Source organism: Triturus cristatus, chromosome 1_2, assembly GCF_964204655.1.
Source record: "Triturus cristatus chromosome 1_2, aTriCri1.1, whole genome shotgun sequence".
In the NCBI taxonomy this organism is placed as follows: Eukaryota; Metazoa; Chordata; class Amphibia; order Caudata; family Salamandridae; genus Triturus; species Triturus cristatus.
The window spans coordinates 715219680-715236781 of NC_140580.1; the positions used below are offsets into that span (position 1 = coordinate 715219680).

Here is a 17102-nt window from a genome sequence, read left to right on the forward strand (position 1 = left end):
AAGACACCACTCCATCCCTGAAATGTAAACCTTGTGCTGAAGCACACCTCATCAAAGACCCGCAGACATTAAAACACTTAACCCCACTCTGATGGAACTCCACTAGCTCCCCCTCCTGGCCCACACCATTTTCAAATTCAGCAGCATTAACTGCAAAGACATTATGATCAGGACCACCGCTGATTTGGTAGACAGGCTCATTATTCTGGTGAAACCTCCAGCAAGAACACCAAAGACTCCAGACAAATAAATGCGAAAAATAAATGGTGACAAACTTTCTCCATCTACACATACAAGATCTTGAACAACAGCCATATATGCATCAGGACCACCCGAACCCCTCTTTCAATTTGGGGAAAAGACAACAGCCCTCTTCAAACAATTCTAGATCTTGAAACCGTAGATGCACTTGGTCTTTGAGGACGCAGACACCTGTTCCCCTTCCTCCAAGGGAACACTTTCCGCCCGTGTTCTTTCCCTTATGCCATGACATGGCTAGTCTAGTAAAATACATACATACATACATGCATGCATGCATTAAAATCACCTTTCTGGAGTTTTTTCCTTTTGAAGGACGTTCTTCAATGATCTACTTACTTTTATAGTCCTAATGCGACCCTCAATGATGCAGCAATTCATGCTATATTAACAGTCCTCATAAAAGTATTTACCCACCAGCCCAGTGGGCACCTTCCTATTATGTAATTCCTTTTTATAAGCTACAGCACACCTGTAGGCTGGAAAAAAGGCTGAGCCCATAAATTTAAAGTCCTCTTGCCCTGTACACCCCTTCATGCCAAACCGAGGGCTTCGATAAGCACACTCCAGGATAAAGACACCTTTAAAGGTCCCCAGTAATGCTGTCATTTCACTCCTTCCCTTGATCCTGGTGAGTGTCTGGTCCCAGTCCAGGGGGTAAATAAAGCAGCACAGCTCGGGCTGTGCACATCAATGAGCAGAGAGGCACTGGGTCTCTGTCAGGCATGTCCCAGCAGGCCCCAGGCAGCAGCATCATCAGGACCAGCCTGGGCAGGCCTAAGAGACTTTGAGAAAGCGTGGTGGAGAAGGGGGGGGAAGGGGGCGGCGTGGAGATGGAGTCAAAGGACAGAGAAAGAGAAAAGGGGGGAGAGTAGGAGAGAATAGGTTAAAGATGGAGAGAACGATTGTGAAAAATACGTAGGGACATGCTGATGTCTTTAGATATACTTTTTTGTCTGCAAGGGGCCGCGGGGCAACTGGACGTGGGTCCCTAACGGGAATCAAGGGAATTGAGAATCTAGTCTTCAAAGCGCGTGCCTGTGGCTGCTGGCCCTGGTGTCTTCCGGCTCCAGGCCCACGTCTCCCAGTCGCAGTGTCTCCCTCTCTCTCTGTTCAAATGCCTGTGCTCAATCTGTATTTCCAAGCTCCAGTGAATACTGTTACACTTCCCAGCCCCAGTGACTAAGTCGTTGTATGTAAATCCCAGCCCCAGTGTCGCAGTCCACGTGTGAGTCCCAGATCCAGTGACCGAGTACTTTTATGCATCTCCTAGGCCCAGTGTATGAGCCCATGTCTGTGCCTCCCAGACCCAGTGTCTCAGTACATGTATGTGAGTCCTAGAGCCAGTATCCCAGTCCGTACATGTACCAGCAGATCCAGTGACTGAGTCCTTGTATGTATCTCCAGCCCCAGTGTCGCTTTCCACACGTGAGTCCCAGGTCCGGTATTTCAGTCCAAAGCACTGTCTCCTACATCCAGTGACAGAGTTCTTGTATGTATCTCCTAGACCTAGTGTTTGAGCCCATGTCTGTGCCTCCCAGACCCTGTGGACCCTGTGTCTCAGTACATGTATGTGAGTCCTAGACCCACTAGTTCTGTCCATATCTTTGTTTCCAGCTCCAGTATCTCAGTCCATACCTGTGCCAGAAGATCCAGTGACTGAGTCCTTGTATGTATCTCCCAGACCTAGTATCTGTGTCTACGTCTGTGAGTACCAGACCCAGTGTCTGCGTCCACGTCTGTGAGTACCAGACCCAGTGTCTGCGTCCACATCTGTGAGTACCAGACCCAGTGTCTGCGTCCACGTCTGTGAGTACCAGACCCAGTGTCTGCGTCCACGTCTGTGAGTACCAGACCCAGTGTCTGCGTCCACGTCTGTGAGTACCAGACCCAGTGTCTACGTCCACGCCTGTGAGTACCAGACACAGTGTCTGTGGCTGCGTCCACGTCTGTGAGTACCAGACCCAGTGTCTGCGTCCACGTCTGTGAGTACCAGACCCAGTGTCTGCGTCCACGTCTGTGAGTACCAGAACCAGTGTCTGAGTCCACGCCTGTGAGCACCAGACCCAGTGTCTCAGTCCATATCTGTGTTCCAAGACCCAAAGTCTCAGTCCATATCTGTGTTCCAAGACCCAAAGTCTCAGACCATGCCCGTGTATTGCAGCTCCAGTGTCTGAGTGGATCAGACTCCCATAAACAGGTTTCCAAGGCTTTGGCGTCGCAGGCATTGAGGAGGTAGACCAAGAATATAACCAGAATGCACACATACAGGTACCAAAGTGGAAATAACGTTGCATCAGCTGAGGAAGGCGCAGCCGACCTAGGATCAACCTTCTACCATAATGTCCCAAACTGCTCCTGAAAGAGTTGTGGTCACCACACAGGAAAGGATTTTTGTATTCTTATCAGATAAGAAAATTCAGCAAGTGCGGCTTCTGAGGTTGAAAGAACCATGGAGTCATGATTCTACTGGTACCTCCAGCATGGTGGAGCCTAGAGTGACTACAACAGTCGCTGAGGACTCAGTGGTTAAGACATTCAGAGGGGCAGCGTATGAATCCTCCTCTAGTGAAGCATTATACTTTCGACCTGCTATATAAAATATGTTTCTCTCATCTCCGAAAATATAGGTGTTTAATTCAAGTATTGCTATTATCACATCACACTCAATTTTGACTGTTTCACTTGTGCAAGAGCTTGAAATGATTATCTCTCAATGTCTAAGCTGGACTGGATCTAAAGGAGTCCATTTCCAAATGTGTCTTTTTGGATTACTGGCGTACCGTAAAAAGTTACTAGCCACTGGAGTTGAGACACAACCATTTTTTTAGCAGAGATACATGAGGGTAAAGAGAGGGGGCAAAGTGCTATGGTATGGGTTTTACAGACAAAGGGAGGTAAAAAAAGAGGCAGGGGGACGAATTAGGCAATGGAAGGGAGGTATGAGGCAGGTGGTTAAAGTTAACTCAGGATGGTAGAGACAATAAGTGAGACAAAATATAGCATAAAATGAGACAAACAGACTCACTCAATCCACTCATCAAGGGTATAGAAAGAGAACACAAACAAACCATGATGACAATGTCAGTGTCTTGGCTCATTTCCTCCGATGGTAAATGTTCCCAGTACTCCTGCAATTCCACTTACTTTTCTAAATTGAAAAGCATTTTGTTCTAAAATTTTCACAATTTCAATCCAACTGGTGCCTAAGCTTTCAGGTAGCTCCTGCTCAGAGTTCAATTGTATGTTGTCTCCAGTGGTTCACAAGAATAGTTGTAATTTGTCAGAGCCAGGTAGCACCATTTTTCCAACCAAAGATGTCTTCTTTAAAGCCAAGCTGATGTTCCGAAACCCACCAAAAATGTAATCCTATCCTAAAATTAAAGATCCGGACAGTCAATAGAAGACTGCCCTGGTAGATAAAATGTTGCTGTGATTTGAAGCGCCATTTCAGCAAATCACCAGAATACTGACCAGGTTTGCAAAATGTGATCACGGCGCAGCGAAAAGGTCCCAGGAAATCAAGATGGTGCTAACCAGATAAGGGAAAATTCTTCTTGTTTGAAAGAATATGTGATGCCAGTTACAGCAAGCCCACCAATTAGACTGTTTACAATCCTTAGTTGTAACACCTACACGTTCAAAACTTTATACTGGCTCAAAGCGGAAGCCCAAGATAATCAACAGGTCTTCCGTAATGCTTTGTCATCACCTAGAAATGCTGAAGACAGGATCACCCATGCCAAGTTAACAGTGTCATGACCAAAAGCATAAGTCAGACTAAGTCAAAATGGTGCCACCCAGTATGCAAATATGTCATTGTGACTCAAAACAGAAATCAGGATAGTGCTGCCCAGTACGCTGAAAAGTCCTCATGGGTTTAAATGGAAGAGTCAGGAAGCGATCTTAGCATCACCCAAGATTTGATCCAATGGATGTTCATACTGCATTGCAATAGTGTTAGCTTGATGCTATCAACTAGCCAAGCCCAGGCAATACTGCACTTTAACTTAATGAAGCAAACACTGCAAGTAAAAGCACTTTATGAAATGTTGTCATTGCCTCAGAAGCACGTGCGTGAACGGTGAGAAGGGTAATCTGGGAAGCTACCTGCCCGTAGAGAGCTCAAGGAGTGCAAGTCGAATGAGGAGAAATGGGCAATTTTTTTATTAAAAGCTGTGACACCCTGCAAGCCTGATCCTTCTGAGACTCTGAATCTAAATCCACACAATCAAAGGCTTTTGAGTATGAACAGCCAAAGAAGCATATGGGATATGTCCTTATCTGAACAGCTATTAAAAAAAGTACTTGCATGTGGATTTTGTAAAATGACACCATAAAATAATTGCTCCACAGTTCTTGATGGCTGTCATTGCGGAGTATATATGCTTATAGGCCCTCATGTGGCAATAATACAGGTGCCTTTAGGCCGTGTAATTATTTAATTTAAGCACTACTATTGCCCGTAATTAGAATATGAGAAGAGGCATTGGCTACATTCACTGTTTGTAATGCAAGGCATCAGAACTTGTAAAGATGCTGCTAATATTACTCTGAATTGTGACATTCCATATGAATTGTGCCAACCTGTAAAATGCACTGATGGGTTCTATAAAACATTAGCCAAAATAATCGTGTAGCATTGGTTTTGAAGGATAATTTTACAATTGATATTTTGATACTCCAATATATTGATCCCATTTTATTGTATCAATCAGTGAATACATTTAATGACACTGACTAGTCTTGGAGCTGTAAACCAGGAATGGAGGCTACACATTTACAATCGTTAACTGCGATACCAAAATGAGGGTCCTGTAAGCTTTGATTACCTAGACACATATATACATGGGACGCAGCGGTATTTTGCAGGACACCAGATCATTTAACAAATGGAATGACCTGCAGAACACTTTTAAAGCTGGAAGGACGAAGGATCAATTCCTTTACTCGCCGCCTCTCCTGGCTCCGTCTGGAAAAGTCCCATAACAAACGGTCAAGATTGGACCTTTTACAGTGTCCTAATTTACGGTGCTAAATCCTTGCATTTTGAGATCTTAAGCTCTTAGAGGTACTAGACATTTGCCAAAAATTAGTTTGGGGCAAATTTATTGATTTTCCATGCAGCTATTTGGAGTCAAAGAGATGCATTATTTTCTCTGGATTAACATCTGTTCAGGTTCCACTGATCGATGGATTGTTTGTGTTTTTCTCTGTATTAACAAGACACTGCCCAAATGTTGACAGTTACAAGACAGCTAACTTTAAGTGCCATGTCTCTTTGTAGAATTACAAATCTATGTCACAGTGACAGCGAGAGAATCCTGATTTTCCCTTCAAATTTGGACCAGCAACACCAAGATTTCTAGTTACATTCTGATAGTTGGATAGCTATGATTGAACTTTCTGATAAGGTGGAATTCACACAAAACATAAAACCTCTTAAAATTGCTGTGAGCACCTTGCAGAGGTGGGACCTTACCAACAAAGAACATGGATTGAGATAGCCCGAGACAGCCTAGGGCACTACCAACGCCCACCTACCCGCTCACTAATGGCATTGTACTTGATGGCCAGCTCATCTCGTTCTGCCCGGCTCTGTGCCAACAGGTCCTCCACACGCGACAGCTCCTGCTGTAAGATACGGTTCTCCTCCTGCACGGACAGTAGAGATGACATCTCGTCTGGTGACTCTGAGTCGATAAGAAAAAGGAAACAACATGAAAGGAGCCAGGTTAATGAGATTCTGTCAGTAACTACCCTGCTTGAAGGGGTGAGGGGTGGCATCTCATACCTCCAATTGCACCCTACCCCTGCTGATCTCTAGGGATTTCTTTGATTTATCATTCCCAACATTTCACTCTTCCCCATGTATATTCTCTTTTAAACACGTCATCCCTATTTTTCAATATCCTGAAGAGTGGCTTGGTAGAAAGGGTATCTATCGTTTCACATACGGTTTCAGATATTCGCTACAAAAACGCAAGGAAAACAGACTCTCTTCAATACATACACCAGCCAGGAAAACCTAACTTCAGACTCACAGAATTATTGTACCATGGAGCCTCAACTACTTACTGTTGTACTGCGTTCCCTGCTTGTGCATATAACAGTTACTTACTTATGTTGTCCAGGAAAACCTAACTTCAGACTCACAGAATTATTGTACCATGGAGCCTCAACTACTTACTGTTGTACTGCGTTCCCTGCTTGTGCATATAACAGTTACTTACTTACGTTGTGTTGGACTGATCTCATGATATAGTCAGACAGGCTACCCATACCCTCTCTCGAAGGAAACATCCCATCAGGTTTGAAGACTCTCTCTTGTCCTGTACCATCTGAGCCGAGGGGACAGGTGGCTACCTTACTTGAGGACAACCATTGAGAGCTAGCTTACAAGAAGCTCTATTTTCAGTGAGAGGTATGGACTACATCATTCCCCCAAATAATGGGCCCAGCTTTGTACACAACTTAAATGGTCTTCTGGGGCAGAAATTAAATGCAGTGATCAAAGGATGCAGCAAACCAGCAGTCAAATCGCAGACCCATATTAAAACATGTATACATTTTATGTGTGCATATTTTACTTCCATGATACATTCATAATGTTTCTGTCTGTTAGAATAAGTTAGAATAAAACCTTCATGTACCATAAAAGAATTATGTTTTTCCTCTATTCTTTAGCTATTCCAAGTAGAATAGCTGAATCATCATCTGGTAATATCGTGTTACAGGAATGTGTTGTTCTGGTACGCAGGATACGAAGAACGTGTTCCCTTAATAACAATCCCTTACTGGATTCTGGATTGGCCAACAGAGGCTGGCCAGATTTCCTCTGTGGCCTATCCTATGTAAGTCTATCCGCCTCTGCACCTATGATAGAAACCTTAATCCAGCAAGTCACTCATTAGTGCTTTAAAAATGCAGTGTAGCTGAGGAACAAGAATACAAATTCATGAACTTCTCCACACAGAGTAAAAACCTTTCCTTTGCTTCTTGATCCTTATGAGACTCATTCTAGCGAATCCACCTTTGTCTAGCGCATTCAGTTTAAGTATTATCAATATTCAAGACCTTGGGAATCATTGTGTTCCTGCCCCAGGCAAGTTGTTTCAGTCTCAGACTCCTCAGAGGTTTATTAAATTTCAGACAACATGGAGGAAATCAGACAAAAAGCCTAAATCCAGACAAGGGAAATGTCAGGAAAGCACCCGGTGAAACCTCCTTACAAGCCAGGGTGGAGCGGGATAGGATGGAAATGACAAGATATGCCATCTAATTAGCTTGACGAACTTACCTGGGGTCTTCTGCTCGACAAGGTTCTTGGTTACAATCTCCCGTATCCTGGCAGGCAGGCTCGTAGCCGGGGAATCCTCAGAGTTCCCGCGTAAAGTGAAGCTCTTATCATCAGAAGAATTCAAGATACTGCTCTCCAGCTTCTGATGGCACAAGGAAAGACAGCCCAAGTCAGAGAAAGCCAATGACCGACACACATACGGGCAGACACTCACAAAGAGCAGAACGTCACAAAAAAGAACACTGTGCCAGGCGAGCTTAGACAGAAAGCGTCTTGGGTACAGAAAAGCATGAACAGCACAGTGTCAGAGCAGCATGAGGTAAAGGTACCTTCATAATAGCCCATGCTAGACCACTGAGTTTCTAAAAACATCATGAACAACAGCTGCCTCCAAAGGCTCAATGCTGGCCAGAAACACAACACAAATTAAATCTGCAAATATCGTGTTACAGGAATGTTTCCTTCTGGTATGCGATTTTACTAAGAACATATTCCTTTAATAACTGGGGCCCGTTCTACAAATCAGATCTGTGTATTAGTATTTATTCTTCTGATAACATTAATGTATTTGGAATTTGGTGCTCCCTTACAATTAATTCACTTTCATTTATTCTTCTGTTTATATTCACTACTTGGGGTTTACCTTGATAACATGGAGTAATGGAAATATAGTGCCCATGAAAAGATTATATTTCTTGGAGATCATTTTCTGATACAATTTGCATTTCAGGTTTATTCCTCCAAGACGAGGATTCTGTACACCGGTATATTTTTGGGTTTCCAATTTGATTAGCTAATTGGAATGACGCGCATTGATCTATAAAGTTTATTATACCCATTTTCTTTGATTACCAAGGCAGATTGTTCTGATAAAACGATACTGACATAACATTATAGTCTACTGGCATAGTCCTAAAAAAGCTAATCAGTGGGACATATGCCTAGATTTGAGAGAGGAGTGTTCTGTGGTTTGCACTGCAATAAAACTATGTTTGTAAATATTTGAAATAGAAAAGATGGAATGGTTCATCATTGTATAAGGGCTTTAATCAAACATGTTGGTGGGGTTTAAATTCAAAGATCAATAAGAGAGTCAAACAAACCAATGCCAGAGGTATGAAAAATTAACGTGCAGGTAAATACTAATGGACTCATGTTATAGTGATGTTTTGTATAAATCGTTTGACCTACACCCTTCAAAATTATATTTAGCTATTGAAGGTAACCCATGTTAACAATGTTCTCAAAGCCACAGTTTTCCAAAGGGCAGTCAGAATGTAAAGCACTACAACAGTTTGTATCTATTTTTAAGATCTGAAGTTCTTGTCAGAACCCCCTTCAGAGGGCTACGGGGCACTGTTGGGTTACTGGGCCCGTCCATGGGGGTTGAGGCCTCCTACTCCTGATGTCCCGAGGCCCACCCTACTACGGACCATGGACAACTGGGTCAAGTACCCCTTCTGCACTTGACTCTCAGTGGTAACTATGGTTGAGTGGTCCAAGGCTCCCTCAGGGTGGGAGAGGAGTGGGAGTGTGAATACATGTCAGTGGACACGACTCCTTATTCAAAGAGTGCACAGCAGTGTCAATAAATCAATGTCTAGTTAAATACATATTTATATAATAATAAGTAGTACTTGATTTCTAACTCTACGCATTCAAAGCATTCTTATGACTTATATAAACAAAAACACCCTTCCCCTTGAGGTTGGAGCTCGTGTGTTTTGTAACCAAATTCCTATCCCACACCCTCTTCATACTGTGGGTGGGGTTATCCCCCATTCACTGGTGGTGGTATCCAGGGAATGCTCACTAGTATGCCTTAACTCAAGAGTTCACTCTGACTCTTCGTAAAATAATCACGAGTACCGTAGCATCCCAGCACCCTCAGCAGTGAGTCCCCCGGGGCCTGATAAGCGTAACCAGTCTTACCCATTTCAGCAGCGAGAAGGCTTGCAATGTCCCAGTGAGTGCCCCGACCGCGGGCACTCACACTACCGCTTCTAGTTCTGTTCGGAGGGTCGGCTGCATGCAGCTCTCTGCTAATCATATGCGGACAGCTCCAGCAGCGATCGGTGGTACTCCAGTGCTCCTCCTGCGCTTTAAGTCTTGCACTCCACACACGGGGGAAACTGGATTCCTATGCTCCTGGCTGGAGTCCTGGTGACGTGGCGATGGACACATATTTTTCTCTGCATTTTCTACAGTTTCACGAGGGCAGCTCCTGCTCAGTCCTCGTTGCTTTGTGATGACCTACTGGTCATGGCCCACATTTCCCAGGCAATGGCCCGATCCTTGCAACCTCTTAGGTATCGCAGTCCCTCGTGCTATATAGAGATTGCGGTAACACTACCGGCCTAGGTGTCGTCTCTCACCACTCGGTTGTCCATGCCACATCGGCCCCTCCTGGAATACGGGGTCACTGCTAAGCTCCAAACACGCATCGGCCCTTCGTAGCCAGCAATAACTTTCACTGCGCCCCCTCCTAACATATGGGGTCACTGCAACAGGTGCTGCAGGGCTTCACTCGTCCTGCACTGCACTCTGCTAACTTCACGATGATCCCTTTCGGTATACGGGGTCCCCGACTAGAATCTGAACATGGGCAATGACCCAATCAGTGCCGCAGCCATCTTCTCACACCTTGCACCAGGAGTCCACTCAGCTGGGCTCCCAACTGGACCTCACTCCCTCCAACGCTCCCCTCTTCCTCACAGGTTGCACTGGGCTCGGCAAGCAGGCAGGCGCTGATGCTCCATGCTCCAGAGCAGGTGGTCTTGGTTTCCCTGGGTGATGTCTGCTCACCCACCAGGGAGTCCAGCAGGCTTGGCCCAGAATCCTGGTCACAGGCAGAAGTCTTGCATAGCTTCCCCTCCTCACACAGCCCATCTGGGTTGTTAGGCTGATGACAAATTTTGGGGTCTCAAAGGCCCCTTCCTATAGTCCATTTCCAGATTGACCTATAACAGACCAGGTCATGCAAGTCGTATTGACTACTGCTTAGTGGATTGTAAACACTGGCCAGCAGTCCATGATGTGGAGGTGGTCGAAAGAATTCATTGCAACCACAACGCTTTAAGTTTAACTCTAGGTGACTCTAAAGCCCAAGAAGTAGCTAATGTGGGTTTTAGGGACTTGTGAGTATTGTCCCAAACCAACAACTGTAGGACTATAAGATGGGACTGGGTGGAAAAAAATCCTGCGGCTCTTGAAATTGTAAAGAGTAGACTAAGAAAGGAGGTGGCATTTCTGTCCTCCCTTCCACAAGAAGCCAGAATAGAGGAGATGAATTTTATGCACAAAACATTGTATTTGTTGATCAGGGATACCTTGGGGCAAGGAAAACGGTTTGGAAGAAACAACAAAAGCAGCAGCTTAGTATAATCAAGATTGCAGGAAGGCGAAGGGGATGCTTTTATCAGCAGCCAAGTCCAATTCACGCCAGATTTAGCGAAGTGTAGAGCTAACCATAGATTGGCATTGGACTGTGCCAAAAGGCAATGGGAATATTCATTATGGTCCACTCTTCATAAAGCAAAACCAAAGGAAATGATGGACGGAGTGTTGAACATTGCAAGCACTCACCCCCAGTCAACTGATTTGGGTTTAATCCATACCGTTCTTTAGCCCACTCTGCCACCCCAGTTCAGACATGGCCATATGCAAATCTGTCTGACCCTGTGCCTCATGGGAACAGTCCAGCCCAAACTGCCAAGCCATGTCTTCCCTGGACCGGAAGCAAGCTTCCTAGGACCGGTTTCTGGCATTTCAGCTGTCTTCAGCCAGGCTTGCTTGAATCCAGTGGCAAAGTGAGCAAGGGACTCACGTCTGAGCATACCCTGCCAACTTATGGCGAACAAAGCAAAACCAAAGGAAATGATGGACGGAGTGTTGAACATTGCAAGCACTCACCCCTAGTCAATTTGTGAGCCATAAGTTGGCAGGGTATGCTCAGACGTGAGTCCCTTGCTCACTTTGCCACTGGATTCAGGCAAGCCTGGCTGAAGACGGCTGAAATGCCAGAAACCGGTCCTAGGAAGCTTGTTTCCGGTCCAGGGAAGACATGGCTTGGCAGGTCGGGCTGGACTGCTCCCATGAGGCACAGGGTCAGACTGATTTGCATATGGCCATGTCTGAACTGGGGTGGCAGAGTGGGCTAAAGAACGGTGATGGATTAAACCCAGATCAGTTGACTGGGGGTGAGTGCTTGCAATGTTCAACACTCCGTCCATCATTTCCTTTGGTTTTGCTTTGTTCACCATAAGTTGGCAGGGTATGCTCAGACGTGAGTCCCTTGCTCACTTTGCCACTGGAATCAAGCAAGCCTGGCTGAAGACAGCTGAAATGCCAGAAACCGGTCCTAGGAAGCTTGTTTCCGGTCCAGGGAAGACATGGCTTGGCAGTTTGGGCTGGACTGTTCCCATGACGCACAGGGTCAGACAGATTTGCATAAGGCCATGTCTGAACTGGGGTGGCAGAGTGGGCTAAAGAACGGTGATGGATTAAACCCAGATCAGTTGACTGGGGGTGAGTGCTTGCAATGTTCAACACTCCGTCCATCATTTCCTTTGGTTTTGCTTTGTCCACTCTTCATAAAGCCTTGGTAGAGCAAGCATTTGCAATAAAATAGGTCTCGCATTACTGAAAGTTTGAGCTATTGGCGTTGCAAATAATAATGCAATGCCAATAGCTCAAACATTCAGAAATACAAAACATATTGCATTGCAAATACTTGATTTCCTTGTGTGTCCACTTCATGCTCCGTTTTTCACACTCACGTACTCCTCAATTGGATTCCTGCATACCTTATTCTGTTTACTGTGCTCACCAATATATTTTGTGTACGCCATAGTGTCTCGCGCTCTGGCCTCATTAAGGGATTTTAATGGTGCGTAGTTCTCTTGGTTTTTCACAGTTAATACATTCAAAAATAAACCCCACTGTGCCATTCTCACAGTTACAGAGGGTAGATTGAGTGTTAAACCTCCTCGATGTAACATTACAAAGGAATGCCATGCCTTGCAATGTTTACAGACGTAAACAGCCAAGGTGCTGAGTCACAAAGATGACACCTCCAGCACTTTGCATTCTGGGGCAAAGAGAGATGGGTGTCATGTAGGAATGTAGGATCCTTCTGCATGGTTACCCCCACTTTTTGCCTGGTGCCTAAGCTGTTTTTGACTGGGATCCTGCTAATCAGGACCCCATTATATCTGCTTTCTCTCAAAATTGTTGTGTTCAGTACTTGGTACATCCCAGATTGGATACTGGGGTACCCTTATAATTCCCTAGTATATGGTACCCATGTACCCAGGGCATAGATACCCCAGAAGCCTCCCATGGGCTGAAACATGTATTATGCCAACCATGAGAAACCATGCAAAATGGAACTACAGGCCTGCCATTGCAGCCTGTGTAAGTTGGTGCTTGCATCACTTACTAAAGATATAGGTTTACAATATCTAAGGGTCACTGCACTTAAAACCTATGTCACCCCTATAGCAGGCCTTTGCAATCCTGAAGGCAGGGTGCTTGGTCCTAAGTGAGAGGGTGCCCCTGCATGAGCAGGACACCCCTACAGCCTACGGAGTCCATTCTCCCGGGTTGTCAGTGAAGCAGCCACATACTATATAGAGGGGCGCCGTGTAATCGCGTGATGACCATCTCAAAACTGGCTGCAACGAATGCTATTATGTTTGGTATCAAACATGTTGGAATCATACCACCATACTGTAAACGGTGTGGGGGTATGATTTCAAGCACTTGAAGAGCCCTCCTTTAGGCTCTCAGTGTTCGCGGTACCAGCCTTCTAGTCCCAGACAGCACAAAATGGTTGCTGCCGACCACAGACACATTTCTGCCCTCTTGCTGCTGAGCCAGGCTCGAGCAGAGGAAGTTAGAACAATAGGCATCCTGTCACAGCGAGGTGTGACCACCACCCAGACAGTATTTAGTGTATTAGGGCTGGGTGGGTGCGCTTGCCAGCACCAGAAAGTCTGCATGAGGGGCACATTTGGTGTCCCTGTGCATAGTCCAAGTCAAACCAGTCCTGGGAGCCATCGGCTCCTGCTCTGGTGCGAAACTGGACAAAGGACATGGCAGTAACCTCCTTCCTGTCCAGACCCTCTCCTGGGAGGGTCCCCTGAATCTTCCCAACCCTTTTCCTAGGGTACTTAAGTGCTTACCTGGGTGTAGGTCTTTCGATTCGCTGTGGGATAAGATTCAGATCAGACACCATTGTACTTCTTCCGTCTGGACCTGACTTCATCTCCCTTCCAGTCTGCTGCAACGTCTGTGCCTGTGCATCATACAGAAACCTTCCAAGGCCTGTGAAGCATCAAAGGCACCTGAGGTAATCTCCCTTGAAGTGAAGGAGTCACTCCCCTGCATTCGCAGGCACTGCAACTAAGTCGACCAGTCAGCGGATCCTGATCCCTTCCGGAGTCCGTGGGCTCTGCAACATAAGTGGCTCTTGAGGCCTGCCCTGCCCTCTCACTAAGTTTGAGGCCAGTATCCCTCGTAGGGGTTGCAATAACCGAACCCCTGTGCACCACGTCCATCTTGCAGTTGCAAAGGCTTGTTGGCTTCTTTGCAAGAAGATATTCAGACTTCAAGTAGCCCCAACCTCGAGCACCTCCAGTGACCAGAATCTTCAGCCACACCGCACCGTGTGCATCGTGGCCGGCATCTTTTGGTGAGCTGCATGAGGTCCTCTCGTAACTCCAGTGCCTCCGGCCTGTGGGTCCACTTGAGGGTCACACTTGTTACTTATAGGCTCCCCTGATTGCTCGGGCCTGCCATGTCTCCCCTGCCTGTGGTGAGTCCCCTGGACCTTGCTGGTCCCAACTTTGCACCTTCTCGACCTACTGCGTGGGTTGCATTTGCCAAGGCTTGTTGGTGCTCCCGCCATACACCGACCCCTCAGCACTCGACATCCTTCATGGGACAGCTCGTATCCAGGTCATGGTCCTCCTCAGCGAAGCCTGGTCCTCACAGCTGCAGAGTCAAGGTCTTTGACATCTTCCCTGAAGCATCCAACATCGGAGGGCGTTCGTCTTCCAATTCTCCTGGTCACCCCTGAGTGACATAGACTCTGTCCCCTCTGCTTTCAGGTACTCCTCTTCAAGAATACACGTCTGGATTCCTATGAATACATTCTCCTCTTCCAGCAGTGGCACTTTTATGAAGTCCTCCACTGGGTTCGACTGCAGTTTCCGACGCCACTTCACCCCTATGCACCCACCTTCCCTGGGATAGGTAATTTGGGTACCATGGTTTCCACGGGTGGGGTGGCTCTCCAAGCTTCTGTCTTCCACTGGGTTTCTTCAGGGTCCACTGGGAAGGCTCCTTAATCCTCAAAAATCCAACCGCAACTTGCACATAGACTTGTACGGAGCACACAGTCGTGTTCACACACTGCACACGCTCTCTGTGGGGTTCCTATCTACTAACCTTGGGTGGTTCTGTGGGTCCCCAGCAATTCTACGTCCTCTCGACATCGTCCTGACTTGAGTCGTGGTTCTTACACTACTTTCTTGGGATATGGTCTGGTCCCCGCCGGGGCCCACTTTGTATTTCGTGCTATTTACTGTGTTACTTTGCTAAAGTACTGTGTGCACTATTATAAATACTTGGTGTGGCTTTTTTCATTTAATATATTCTATCAGATTGCATTCTGGTAAAACAAGCTGCTTTACACTCCTTCAACACTAAGCCTGAAGGCTGCACTCCACAGCTACCACTTGGATAGCTTTCTAAGGTTGTCTAAGACCTCTTAAATCACCATAAGGGTTGTCTGGACTGGTGCAAGGTGCCCACTTACGTTAGTGGACAGCATATGCCAGTCTAGCGTCTCACATGTCACATCTCTGAAAATAGTGGGAGGTCTTCACACCCTCTACCCCGTGTCCATCCCGAGTTATGCCCTCCTTCTAGTTGCTGTTATCTGTTCGTATCCTTGCTTTCAGTCCAGTTGCTTCTGCTTTTATGCACTTTCTCTAGTTTTGGGCAATACCATGCTGTTTTCCTTACACTTGTTCGGATTCCTGTGCAAACATTTACAATGTTTTATTCTGTTTTTTATTGAATTCGTGTTTTCCCTACCAAAGCAATAGCCCTCCAAGGTGTATACGTACACAGGGGGTAATACATTTAGGATTCTGGGGGTTGGGAGCATGCAAGTATCTTACGTGCATGCATTGTATGCATATTTAATGAAAAAAACATTATGGGAGTTGAGGGACAGAATTGTCTTGTACGCAGGTTGGGTGCTACTCATTGGGGACATCACTGGGGAGTATGATCCAATGCACCTTCAATGTGTTATGAACCTTAAGTGTGGAGAGGCCCGCCGGGGTTTTATGATTATTGTTGCCTTCGTATGGTAGGGAGTTTGCAAATGTTTAGGTCATTGTATACCTGCCTCACTTTTTTGTGAACATCATCCACCTCCTTGCAGAAACAAGCATTGGCATAGCCAATAGGTCTTGCTTTTGGGACCTTATAAGTGTTTAGCCAAGCAACACTTGATGTTGTTTAATTAAGGATATTGTGCTGGATAACTAAACACTTATAATGTCCCAAAGGCGAGACCTATCGGCTATGCATTGGGGGGCCTCATAAGTGTTTAGGTAGAGCTATTGACTTTGCCAATGTTTCTAAGCTGTGCAGTAGAGAAGTGTAGCTGCTGTGCAGCATGCTGAGAAGTTGTAATTAAAAAGTGTAAGAAGCACTGAGTGATGCTGTGGTGTCGTTGAGTGATGCTGTGCTGGCCCTGAGTTATGCTGTGGTGGTGCTGACTGATGCTGTGGTGATGCTGACTGATGCTGTGGTGATGCTGATTGATCATGTAATCCCAATGCTCCCAAATATGTATTTTCTGCAACACTTGTCATCTTCCTGAAGCCTTCAGGAGTGTGTAAATGTGTGCCTGATATCTTCTGAGGGAGGGAGGAGTTCTGATGCAGCTTCTGTGACCATCTTTGGCGTAAAATGCGCCCAGATGGCAGCTTTTAGGCTGTAAATACTTTAGGCAGCGTGATGTACGTTCACCAGATTATTCATCCTTAGTTTTGCATTTTTATATAGCACGAATGAAGGTCTCGGCCCTGAATCAACTGTTCTTTCCTCTCGGAGTGACAGGCAAAAAAAGAGCGACTGACAGAAAGGCAAAAACAAAAGACAGGGGACAGGATGCGGAGTAATGGCTAGTGGCCGGACTTTAAAGCTGGGGAATCGGGTTTGAGTATCGGCGGAGGCTCTACATCCTGTGATTCTGGGCAAATTTCTGTAAAGGGCTTTGAAACATTTGTTTCAATTATATAAAAATACAAGGATTGAAAGGAGAAGTGCTTGCAGGTTCGTGAGGTGGGGGGAGCAAAAAGATGGACTCTGTAGTGTTTAAATAAAGCATGTTTGGATGTGAGGGCAATCTGGCTGGGGTTTATTGGGAGGGGAAGAGGCGACGGGGGGGTGAAAATGGAAACACTCTGTGGAATGCTGAAAGCAACAAGATTACATGAGCTGGCTCAGGCGAGACCTATAA

At 45.9% G+C, this 17102-nt stretch overlaps 1 protein-coding gene across 2 annotated transcripts in view; it reads right to left on the minus strand.

Moving 5' to 3' along the window:
* Positions 1 to 17102, minus strand: part of CROCC (ciliary rootlet coiled-coil, rootletin) — a 435495-nt gene that overhangs the window by 397619 nt on the left and 20774 nt on the right. For both annotated transcript variants that reach the window (XM_085608590.1, XM_085608589.1), the window contains exons 2-3: positions 7559 to 7700; positions 5803 to 5951 (exon numbers count right to left, since the gene is read on the minus strand). In XM_085608590.1, coding sequence (XP_085464716.1) covers positions 5803 to 5951; positions 7559 to 7700 — 291 coding nt within the window. The remainder of the gene's footprint in view (positions 1 to 5802; positions 5952 to 7558; positions 7701 to 17102) is intronic.